Source organism: Morus notabilis, unplaced genomic scaffold, assembly GCF_000414095.1.
Source record: "Morus notabilis unplaced genomic scaffold, ASM41409v2 Scaffold109, whole genome shotgun sequence".
Lineage (NCBI taxonomy): Eukaryota > Viridiplantae > Streptophyta > Magnoliopsida > Rosales > Moraceae > Morus > Morus notabilis.
Window position 1 is genome coordinate 218047 of NW_010363046.1, and position 12878 is coordinate 230924.

Genomic DNA, 12878 nt, shown 5'->3' on the forward strand with positions numbered 1-12878 from the left:
ACTTCACTGATTCGAATTTAGAATTTGAGTTTTGCTACAGTAAAAAGTTCTCAGAAATAGTCACATTTAACTTTTTTATTACAGTAAAAAATTCTCACATAAAATCACATCTCAACTCAAATTATAAACTCGAATCAACAAGTGAACGGGCCTTAATTTAAAATAAAGCACGTTTCCTCAAGGTACTATACAAGGATATGAAAGAGAGTTCGGACTTGCAATTGAAAAATTCAAATCCAGTTCAGAGAGTTCAGAGAGAGAGAGAGAGAGAGAGAGCGAAAAGAAAAAAAAAAGCAAAAAAGAAAAGAAAAGAAAAGAAAAGAACTTCTAGCAAAGCAAAAGGTTTTGGAGGTTGAAAATGGTTAGCTTCTGTTCAATTTCTTATTTAATTTATATGTGTGTGTGTGTATATATATATAACAATGCTAGGGTTTTCCTTTTCTCCTATTCACTTTCTCTGTGTTAAGTTTTTGAGCTTTATGAATGCGGAGTTGTTGATTTGTAGGCGGACGATTATACCGATGAACTCGATTCCTTGTTCGATTACAAAAGAGTTCAACCAAATATCGTCTTATGTTTAGACAGTGAGTTTCGACGCCTCATTGTTTTCTGTTTGGTTGATCATAAACTGTATTCATTAGGTTTTCGGTTGGGAAAAATCAATTCTTGCAAATTTTGGTGGGGTTTTATTGATTAGGAATTGAAATATGAAAAAGGGTTGAAGCTTGAATTTAAGATTTAAAGTTTTCTTCCTGGAATGTTTAATTCAATATTTGATATTTCGTTTAAGCTTTATTGATTAATTTATGGATGAATATGAGTTGGTTCGAAAAAAGTTTGAATCTTGAATTCGATGTTTTATATTTCTTTGAAGCTTAGTTATGGTATTTCTGTTATGGTTATGGCTAATGAGTTGGGTGCCAAAACGATTTGAAGATTGAATTAATGTTTTATATTTCTTTGAAGCTTCATTCTTTTATTTCTGTTATTTTATTGCAGATGATGAGTTAGATGTCATTCCGGCGTCCTCTCCGAAAAGGAGGAAGGTTGCTGGTTCAAAGGTACTTAAAGAGGCCTGGATACCCTAGGTTATTAAATATTAAAAAAAAAAAAAACTATTACCGGATTGGTTAGTGGGAGTGGTTTTAAATGAAGCTCCTTTAATTGTTTTATCTTACATTTTTTGAATTATATGGTATCAGGTTGAAAAGGTGGATAAAAATGAGAAATCAATTTACGTGCTTGATTGTGAAGTGGAAGATAAGGAAAATGAGGATTGGCTACCTTCTCCACCAAAAGTTTCATGTCAGGCTACGGTCCTTGCTGAAAATTCAACTATTAAAGAGTTGAGGTATACAACAACTTTTAGGGTCCGTAACATTTTGTTGTGGTATATTTTTTCAATTGATGGCCCGAGATGCAATCCAAAGAGACTCAACATTTTGTCTGTTCAAGTATTTAGCTTTCTTTCCGAAGCATATTCGCATTTTTATCTTTGCAGCTGTAATAATTTGATTTTGAACTGCTACTCGTTCCTTTAGAGATGGCCTCATTTAGTATATTTTGGGCTCCTTTTACCATAAGTTCTTCATATCAATGGCATTTTTGCATATAGGTTAATGAAGCAGGAGCTGTTATCTTGTGCACTATCAGCGGAGGATGTCTTGCGATCCATGGAAGAGTCTGTGAAAGAAGGTGGTAAATCATTGCAGTCTTCTTTGGATGCCGTTGCAGACCAACCTTCAAGACCTCATAATGAAAGAGCTAAGATAGTTATTTCTGTTCAGGACAAGGATGGGCTCAAGCAATTTCGCATATACATGGTATATTCTTACGAATATTGTGATACTATTCTGTTCATACACTACCATTATCATTGATAAGCTTATGTATAGTTACCAGGGGTAAAAAATAAAAATCTGGGGTTTTATAGTATTACGGTTATTCTTTCTGAAATGTAGAGGTTATGTGGAAAGAAATATCTCATTGAAAGGCTGAACACTTGGTATATTAAAGATGATGATGATAAAATTACACCATTACTCCGCTCTCTCTCTCTCTCTCACACACACACACCTCATTGGAGACACACTTGACTTGACTATATATGTCTATTTGTTTATGTAAAATGCCTACCGTGTGTTCATGGTCACATTAAGATTTTTCAGACAGCATGGAAGAATCAAGGACTTGATGGAATCGATGAATGAAAAGATTTTGATAGACTTTTTTGTGAAGTTTGAGTTTCCTGAAATACTTGATGATCATAAAGTTGCACCATATACTTCTCTCTCTCTCTCTCTATATATATATATATATATATCTGTTTATTTGTTTGACTATGTAGAATATCTCTCTCCCATCTATTTGTTTATATCTGTCTATTTGTGTGTATTATTGGTTGAGTTTAACTGTCTGACAATTGAATAATCTAAGTTCTTATAATGTGCAGGATGACAAGTTTGAGCGGCTCTTTCAATTGTATGCGGAGAAAGCTAAGCATGACCTACGGAGTCTGATATTTTGCTTTGATGGTGAGAAAATAGGAGCAGAAGCAACCCCTAATGCTCTTGGAATGGAAGATAATGACATTATTGAAGTGCATGTTAAGTCAAGCTGATGAGGTAATTTCTTTTTAAAAAGCACCATTTTGACTAAAGTACTCGTTTAGAAGTTTACTGTGCTGCTATGAGATTTTCAAAATAGGGAGTTTCTTTTTGTTTTTTTTTTCCTTCTCATTTTGTTTCTTTTAACAGTGAGGAAAATATAATTTCTCAACAAAAGAAAATATATTCACATCATTTGTTAATTGAGTTTCTGAATCTGGGTATCCAAAATTGTGAAGAAATGGGTATATCTTTGTATAGCCTGTGCATAGAAACCCAGAGGTGTAGTGTTTTCATCCTATGCAATGAGATATACTCATAAACTATTTTCTTTACCCATCCTTATTAGTTAAATGGGTTGTATAACTGTACCTTTGCCCTTTGAGTTATCATGTATTAATCTAGTGCCCCCTCTATTTGAAGTCAATAACCATGTTGTAGTTTTTTAGAAGAAAAAGAACTTACTTTCTTATTATTAATATGTGGAATTTAGAAGCTATTTATAGGCATAAAACTAACTTAGAAAATCTATCCTAATCATGAAATCCTAATTGGATTCCAAGTCATCCTTATCCGGACCTAATCAAACATTCTATCCGGATTTCTAAATTTAAAAACAGAATCAAGGAAGAGATAACTCCTAACTTTCAGAATGATAATCTCCTTAAGAGATAATTTCCTAACTTTAAAAAACCCTAGGTCTTTGACACTTCCCCTCAAGTTGGTGCATAGATATCTATCATGCCCAACTTGCTGATAAGAAACTCAAAGCTTGGTCTGAATAATCCTTTCGTGAGAATATCAGCTATTTGTTGTGTTGTTGGAATAAACGGCATACAGATAGCACCTTCTTCTAGCTTCTTCTTTATGAAATGTCTGTCAATTTCAATGTGTTTAGTTCTGTCATGTTGCATTGGGTTGTAAACAATACTATTCATAGGCATCTCTATTGGTTTCTTCAATTCCTCAAGAATCTTTTTTAACCACAACATTTCACATACTCCATGAGCCATTGCCCGGTTTTCAGCTTCTGCACTACTTCGAGCTACTACACTTTGTTTCTTGCTCCTCCAAGTGACTAAGTTTCCCCAAACATAAGTGCAATATCCAGATGTAGATCTTCTGTCTGTGACGGAACTCGCCCAATCTGCATCTGTGTATGCTTCAATTGTTTTCTGCTTGTGTTTCTCGAAGAGGAGTCCTTTCCCTAGAGTGCTTTTCAAATACCTCAGGATTCGATATACTGCCTCAAGATGTTCTTCACGCGGTGAGTGCATGAATTGACTTACCATACTAACTGCGAACGGAATGTCTGGTCTGGCATGAGATAGGTAAATTAGTTTTCCTGCCAACTTCTGATATCGTGTTGTATTTACCGGATCTCCATCTTTGGCATCTCCCAACTTCTGGTTAGGGTCCATTGGGGTATCAGCAGGCCTACACCCACTCATTCCTGTTTCTTTAAGGAGGTCAAGGACGTATTTCCTTTGTGAGACAACAATACCCTTTTTTGAACGAGCAACTTCCATTCCCATAAAATATTTTAAAGATCCCAAGTCTTTGATCTCGAATTCTGAAGCCAAACATTCCTTCAAACGACTCATTTCAGCAGAATTATCTCCAATAAGGATGATATCATCTACGTAGACTATCAAAACTGCAATTTTCCCATCATCGGAGTGCTTGATGAACATACTGTGGTCACTTTGGGCTTGGACATATCCCTAATTTTTGATAGACTGAGTGAATCATTCACACTAGGCTCTTGGGGATTGTTTGAGCCCATAAAGTGATTTTCTTAGCTTACACACCTTAGAACCAAAGTGCTTATCAAATCCAGGCTATGGATCCATATAAACTTCTTCTTCCAATTCTCCGTTTAGAAATGCATTCTTCACCACATCTAACTGTTGAAGCGGCCAGTCAAGAGTTGTTGCAATTGAAAGAAGTACTCTTACGGTATTCAGCTTTGCCACCGGAGCAAAGGTCTCGAGATAATCAACGCCATAGGTTTGAGTAAACCCTTTAGCCACCAACCGTGCTTTATACCTTTTGAGAGATCCATCAGAATTATACTTGATGGTGAACACCCATTTGCAGCCAACTGTTTTCTTCCCTCTCGGTAGATCCATTTCTTCCCATGTGTGATTCTTCTCAAGTGCTTTCATCTCTTTAGAAATAGCTTTCCTCCACTCAGGAACCTGTAAAGCTTCTTGTACATTCTTTGAAATTTTCACAAAAGTGAGATGTGAGGTAAACGCAAAAAATGAAGGAGAAAGATTCTTATAGGACACATAATTAGACATGGGATGTTTAGTGCATGACCGAACACCCTTGCGGGTGGCAATAGGAATATTGAGATCATCAAATGACTCAGTACTAGCACTAGGGATAGACTGTATGGAATCACCAAGGGGCTCGGGACTGGAATTTAACAAGGAATCGGATTGATTGTTACCTGGTTTTGGTTCTTCCCTCAATTCGGACTCATGGCCTTGTAGAGGATCGGGACCTTGTTTCTTTGAATTCAGTTTCCTCTTTGAATAGACTAAGAGATCTGTATTCTTAATACCAATTTTGTTCCCATTTTTTGAGCTGCTGAGATTCTGATTTTGACATGGCAGTAGACTGCTGGAATTTTCAATATGTAAAACATCATTTGTTCCATCCCATATTTTCCAGTTTTTTAACGTGTGAATCCGAATTTTCAGTCTCAATATTAGGAGTGTGTTGAAATCTATTTCAAAAACATCAAAAACATCGTTAATTCCTAATTTGGTTACATCTTCACTTGTACTCTCCCCTTGAAGATGAGTAGCAAAAAAAGGTTTAGATTCAAAAAAGGTTACATCCATGGTAACAAACATTTTCTTAGAAATTGGATCAAAGCATTTAAAACAGACATTTTTTAGCTCTAGGGTCAAGTTTTCCCTGGTTATGATCATGAATGTGTACAAAGGCTGTGCATCCAAAATTTTTTATAGGAAGTGTAGATGATAACCTAGGGCCTCGTTCACTTCGCTGATTCGAGTTGAGATATGATTTTATGTGAGAACTTTTTGCTGTAGCAAAAAAGTTAGATGTGATTGTTTGTGAGAGCTTTTTACTGTAGAAAAACTCGAATCAGCGAAGTGAACGGGGCCTAGATGTTGGATAGCAACTTGAAAATACCTGTAATGGTGTTTTGGTATGTAGCTGTGAGGATAGCTTCCCCCCAAGAATACTTCGGGACCTTATTTGTGAAATGTAGTGCTCTAGCTACTTCTAGGAGGTGTTTATTCTTTCGTTCAGCTATTCCATTTTGTTAGGGGGTATCATTATACGAGCTCTGGTGAACTATGCCTTTTTCTAGGAAGAATTTTGCCAAAATCTTGTTAAAATACTCTTTTCTATTATCACTTCGAAAAACTTGAATTTGTGTTTGAAATTGTGTCATCACCATTATGTAAAAATTTTTGAACACCTCCTCCACATCTGACTTTACTTTTAGTAAGTAAACCCAACTTACCCTTGTGTGATCATCTATGAAAGTGACAAACCATCTCTTTCTCGATGGTGTGGTGATCCGTGAAGGCCCCCATATGTATTAATGAAAAAGGTTTTGAAGCCTTGTATGGTTGTAATGAAAATGTGGTACGATGATGTTTAGCTAATTCACAAAATTCACACTGAAATAAAGATGGATTTTTATTGCTAAATAAGTTTGGAAACAAATGTTTTAAATATTGGAAACTAGGGTGGCCTAACCTATAATGCCACATCATTATTTCATCCCTACTAGTAATAGAAATAGATTCAAGACTATGTGTCAGTCTTCTTGATTTGGATCCATCTTCAAAGAAATAAAGTCCACCAATCTCTCTAGCACTGCCAATCGTCCTCCCCGAGGTTAGTTCTTGAAACTCACAATAAGATGAATGGAAGTTAGCTTGACACTTATGATCATGAGTTATTTTGCTTATGGATAATAAGTTACGAGACAAATTTGGAACATAGAGGACATTATGAAGTGTGAGAGATGGAGAAACGTTGACTGATCATATTCCAGCTATGGCTGAAAAGGATCCATCTGCAATTTTGATCTTTTTATTCCCTGCACACAGTTTGTAGGATGAAAATAGTTATGAAGAGCCAGTCATGTGATCTGTGGCTCCGGAGTCAATAATCCATGCACAAAACATATTAGATTTTATACTACAGAGAGCTGTAATGAGATAATTACCCTTTTGAGCTAAAGATGAAGAAGAATTTGAAAATTGTGGAGATTGAAAGAGTTTGTACAGACGGTCTAGTTGTTCCTTTGTGAACTGAGTTATTTCCGAGTTGATTTGCTACCTTTGAGAATCCTCACTCACGGTTTGGAATTCTTTGCCATCACCTCCATTCTTCTTTTTAAAATTCTTCGGTTTGTCATGAAGTTTCCAGCATGTTTCCTTTGTATGCCATGGTTTTTTTGCAGTGTTCACACCATGGTTTATTTTTCTTTTCTTCCTCTGGATCAAATCCTCTAGAGACTAGCCGAACTTTCTGCTTCAGGATTGAGCTTCAGTTCTTGGGTTTTTAGCATCACTCTTCGCCTAGCCTCCTCTCTCCTAACTTCTGAAAACACTTCTCTGATAGATGATAAGGGTTTTTTTTCCTAAGACCCTTCCTCTTATTTCATCTAATTCTTGATTGAGTCCCGCTAGAAACATGTAAACTCGATCATTCTCCTCTCTTTTCGTATGCCGCACACTATGAGTAGGACAATCCCATTCATCTTCATAACACAAATCCAATTCTTGCCATAAAGTCACCATCTCATTGTAGTATGTTGTGACATCTCGATCTCCCTGCCTGGATTGCCACAGCTTCGTCTTTAGTTTGAAGATTTGTGATGAGTTTTCTAGGTCTGAGTACATCTCACGTACAGCTTCTCACATATCTCTGGCGGTTGGTAAGAATAGATGGGGTTTCCCAATGGCCTGCTCCATTGAGTTGATGAGCCACGCCATTATCAAAGAGTTCTCGGATCACCATACCTTCAGATTCGGATCACCCACTGCTGGTTTTTTTACCTCTCCAGTTAAATGGCCAAGTTTCCCCCTTTCATCAATTGCGAGCTTCATGGACTGAGCCCACTCCAAGTAATTCTTGCCATTTAATTTGTGAACAGTGATTTGAAGAGAAGGATTTGCATATATGTTGCAAATGGATATGTGCCGTTGGTCATGGCAGTGGTTCTGGACTGCTCATTCTCTGCGGAATCCCTTGAAGAAGCAGAGGTCCTACTTGCTCCAGTCATGGCAGTCTTTGCCATTAAAACTTAAGAGCTAGCTATGATACCATGTAGTTTTTTAGAAGAAAAAGAACTTACTTTCTTATTATTAATATGCGGAATTTAGAAGCTATTTATAGGCATAAAACTAACTTAGAAAATCTATCCTAATCATGAAATCCTAATTGGATTCCAAGTCATCCTTATCCGGACCTAATCAAACATTCTATCCGGATTTCTAAATTTAAAAACAGAATCAAGGAAGAGATAACTCCTAACTTTTAGAATGATAATCTCCTTAAGAGATAATTTCCTAACTTTAAAAAACCCTAGGTCTTCGACACATGTCTATGGTGAATGTTTGAACATTTCTTCTATTACATAACATTATGTTTGGTAGGATAGATAGAAAAGAAGAAGGAAAAGTAAGATACCTAGGTGAAGGAAGTAAAATGGTTTTCTCTCATGTTGTTTGGTAGAAGAGAAAGAAAAGTGAAAAGAAAATGTCAAATTTAAGGCATTTTACAATAATATCCCAATACAAATAAAAATATGATGAATGGTGAAGGTTAAAATTGTTATTTTACATCTCATTTGCTTGTCAAACTTTTTCCCTCCTCTTTTCTTTTCAAAGTTGGAAGGATTAAAAATTGGTGAGCCCCATGGATTTTCATTTTCCTTCCTTATTTCCTCTCCAAAATCCTTCCTCTATATTCTGTCCGCTCTCTTTTCCACCCTACCAAACACACTGTAAATATTCTTCTTCTCGCAGGGCTTAGTATCCTTTCAACCCTCGGCATTCTGTGAGTGCTTCGTCACAAGAAAAACATACTGACGAGCTCTAGTGTTCTCCTAGTTATAAAAACAAGAAATGGTTTGTCAATTCTAAACCATAATCACTTGAGAATGATTTCTTGAGCGCTCATAATCTTAAAAGTTTATTTATGATATCATTTTCTGTTTGTCGTGAAAATGTTTTTTTGGTTTGTAGACTATTTATGTACGCTGCCTGATGACAGTGCAGCCTCGGACCAACAATTGGAGGCCATGTTGTTAACGGCAATTGAGGGTTTTAGAAGGAAGGACGTTGGGCTTTATAAAGAACCATTGGGCCGTGTTTCTCATGTGTTCAATGTGTTGAAAATTCAAGAATGTCCAGCCCAAGAAGGAGATCAAATTTGTACAGCTTTAGGACGAGATTAATTTGGCAAGTTTCCAGATTGGTTTGGCACACAAGTCAAGGATTTTAGTTTCCCTTTTTGTTTTGATTTGTTTCCTGATTTAATTTCCTTGGAGACTAAGTTAGTAGCTGTTTCCTATTTTATAGTTTCCTGTTTTGTTTTGTGTTCACATCAGCTAAGGGATGAATGGCCTTTATGCCCTTTTAGTTTCTTTTGCATTTTTATTGTAACCTTAGCCCTATAAAAGGCTTCTTACACGCCATAATGAAAACAGAGTGAGTTTTTGTTTTGCCATCTTGGTGCTTTGGTTGAGTGCGCTCCCAAATTGTGAGAATCGTGTGTTCTCGTGTTATTTTCCTTATTCTATTCTAACGTGAGTTGGAATATCACTTCCGCTGGTTTGTGAAAACTTTAGTCGGGAGTTTTGTTCTTGAGTTTGAGAGGTGCAGAACCTTGAAGGCACATCACTGCCTTCATAGAAGCTTTACGTTGTTCTGTTTGTATTACATCTATAAGAACATAACTGGATTGTGTAGACTAAAGTGAGATTATTTAATCTATGAACTAGCCATTCAGTTTTTTTGGTTTTTGAAAATCATATGCTGTCCTCCCTTATCCTATTTATATTAACCGAATTCTTAGTTTTCTCGCTGTCCTTATGCATGTAGATTTTTGGTTTATTATGCAAAATCGTTGCTCTGTTTATTTTTTATTTCTTTTTTACCATTTAAGTGCTGCTTATATGACTATGCCTCCATCGCAGTTTATATCATTTCTTCTGGACCCTGGTTTTACTTTCAGGTTTTTGCTTCGCGAAAAATACTCAAAACCTTTTTTGCTGTTTGTTGTTTTTTTTTTTTTTTTTTGGGGACCAAAAATGCACTTCTGGCGGTGCAACTATTGGTCATAACTGTAGTCTCATGCATCTTTTCTCACACAAACTCGGTAGTTCCAAGACTGTCTTTTTGGGGACCAAAAATGCACTTCTGGCGGTGCAACTATTGGTCATAACTGTAGTCTCATGCATCTTTTCTCACACAAACTCGGTAGTTCCAAGACAGCTTTGGACAGTGAAGGTAAAATGTACTTAATTTTGCTCTCCTGAACTCGTTTTGAACTAATGGCATATGGGTTTTTTGTGGCAAATTGAGAATTCATGTGCTGGAATGTTAATGCTGGTCAATTTGTAAATTGCACTCTTTTCTTGGGAGTTTTCCAAGCTCTTCAATGCATCTCCTCGTTTTGTTCAACTAAATTTTGCAATTATATTAAGAATCTAGTCTTTATTAAGAATCTAGTCTTTGGTTCAGTGACTAGAAGTAATGGAGGAGGCTACAATACTAAACTGGTGGAGGTGTGAATCTAGTTTTTTATGCATTAAAATCTTGTGGAAATTAGCGACATATTAGGGATTTGAATATATGACTTTTCATTTTGTCCTTCCCATCTTTTTGGCTATCATGTTGGGCATTTAATGGCTTCTTTTCGCAGGTTCAAGTTGAAAACTTGAGTTAAAAAAATGAATTTATGTAAGAAAAAATACTGTAGTTGTAGAAATGCTGATTCTTTCTCCTGTTTTATCTTTTGATTATTATTTGTGTTTTTGTTAAAATTGCATTAACCTATATTTAGCTTTGCTTAAAGTTATATGTTAAGTCAAATATGTCTTTAATTGGTTAGAGTATGCATTTTTGGCAAAAATTGGTTTATTTTATTTTTTCACTCATTCTAAATGGAACGTCCAATTCCGTAACTGATACTACTTTCCTCTCATATTGCTCGTCAGTGTGGCGTTTAATAAGCATTGTAATGATAGTGCACTCAATTCGGATATCAACATCTGAGGTCGTTTTGTTATGAATGTTTGCATGTTTGAGAATGAAACTGTTTCCTATGTAACAATGCTTTGTCATAATTAAAGTAGACCACCACACCATGTGATTATAAAGCTATACAATGGCTAAAGCAAAGAGATGTTGAACAATATTCACTATTTGTTCCATACCCACTTAAAAAGGAATGAAAAAGAAAAGTACTCTACCAATAGACCGAACACTATATTTGGTACGGAGGGAAGAAAATATACGAGAGAAAATTAGAGTTAAAAGAAAAGGTTTTGTTATTTCTCATGTTGTTGGGTGTTTGGTCCGAGGAAAGAAGTTGAAAGTACCTTTTATTAATAGGTATTGTAAATTAAATTGGAGGAAAAGTTGTATTATTTTGAAGTTACTACTTTGCCTTTTTTTTTTCGCGGTTTCTCAAGTATTTTAATTAACATATAAGAATGATATAGTAACATTATTTTATTTGTCTCACTTTTTTGTCAAATTTTTCTCTTCATTTTCTTTTCAATTTTGAAGATATGAAAAATGCGAAATGCGGATCTCCTAAGAGATTTAATCCCTCCTATTTTCCTTTCTTTTTTCTCAATTTTCACTCTAAAATTCTCTACCTTTTTTCCTTTCATCCACTTTTCATTCCTAACAGATATAACATTAAGTGTTAGAGTTAATTCACTTTTAGTTACTGAGCTACATTGATAGTCTCATTTTAATCCTTAAACTTCAAGTTTTTATAAAGTCTCATTTTAATCCTTAAACTTCAAGACGTTACAAATTGCATCATAAACTATGCTACTTGACTCATGTTTGGTCCTTTAGTTGCAAAACTCATTAGAAAGTCGATGGAAAGATTTATGTAAGCTATATGTTTGACGTATTATGCTACATGTTTTTCAATACATAATGTAATATTTGCTTTTCTCTATAAAGTTTTAAGCTTTAAAAATTTGTGAAATGCAAATTTTAAAATTTCAAAGCTTAAAAAATAACAGTAATTATTCAATGAAAAAGGCAATATGCTAACCAATAAAAAAACTAAAAAATTTGAGAACATTGAATTCCAAATATCAAATTTAACATTAAACATAATATTCAATTGAACTGTGGTTTTCTTACCATTATTTGTTATAATTAGTGATGCAATCATTACAAAAATATTGCACTAAACTAAAACTTTTATATAACAAATGGGACCTTTTTTTTTATATAATTGACACGTGTTGTGATAACAATACATTAGTATCAAAATTTGACATTATATTGAAAATCCGATATTCATTTCAAAAAAAATCCGTTAGTTTTTTGTCCCTATTTTAAATATTCATTTCAAAAAAAAATATCGTTACTTTTTTGTCCCTCGTTGTTTATGAAAGAATATTACAAGAATCACTTGAAATATTACTCTTTTTTTCGCTCTCTATGTTATTTTGGATGTGTCTTCACACTTCACACTTCCCAAAAGCAACGAAACCTTTATTGCAAACCATTCTATAACAATTTATTACAAATATGCCATTCTTACATTTTACAGCATTACCACTATTGTATTCTTATGTTTACGTGTATTCCTAAAATATGGTTTCCTTGAAAACTCCAAAATATTATATCTTTTTTTTTTCCCCAAATGTAAAACAATCAAATAATGTCATCAACAAACAAAAGCCTAAACAATATTTAAATAGATTTTTTTATTTGTTATTAGGCAAAAATAAATTTTCATCCAACAAAATATTGCAACGAAAAGCTATTAGCATAAAGAAGAGTAAAATTTGAGAGCTACTCTTTTACTGTCTAATATGTTAGATCTAAAATATGTGGACGATTCGACCCAGCGAAAAAACATGGAGGCCCAACCTCGTTCATTTTATTAGTTTAAAACACCAACTTAAATTTTTAGAGTAATATTTTTTCTCATAAAAATTTAAATTTAATTTTTTGTGTTATAGTATTTTTTCTTACATAAATTAACTTTTCAATTTGAGTAGAGTAGGTA

The 12878-nt window shown here is 34.6% G+C and overlaps 1 protein-coding gene across 5 annotated transcripts; it reads left to right on the plus strand.

Moving 5' to 3' along the window:
• The first annotated feature begins 283 nt into the window (after positions 1-283).
• On the plus strand, positions 284-10142 carry LOC21400343. Of its 5 annotated transcripts, none has more exons than XM_024169098.1 (7): positions 284-361; positions 506-584; positions 1000-1061; positions 1203-1351; positions 1616-1823; positions 2453-2624; positions 9961-10142. In XM_024169098.1, exons 1-6 carry the CDS (start codon positions 359-361, stop codon positions 2618-2620), a joined length of 669 nt encoding a protein of 222 aa, XP_024024866.1. In that variant the 5' UTR covers positions 284-358; the 3' UTR covers positions 2621-2624; positions 9961-10142. The 5 variants fall into 5 exon arrangements, with proteins under 5 accessions (XP_024024866.1, XP_010101710.1, XP_024024865.1 ...); XM_010103408.2 differs by lacking the exon at positions 9961-10142 and adding an exon at positions 8855-9338; XM_024169097.1 differs by lacking the exon at positions 9961-10142 and adding an exon at positions 8883-9338.
• Positions 10143-12878: the final 2736 nt, after the last annotated feature.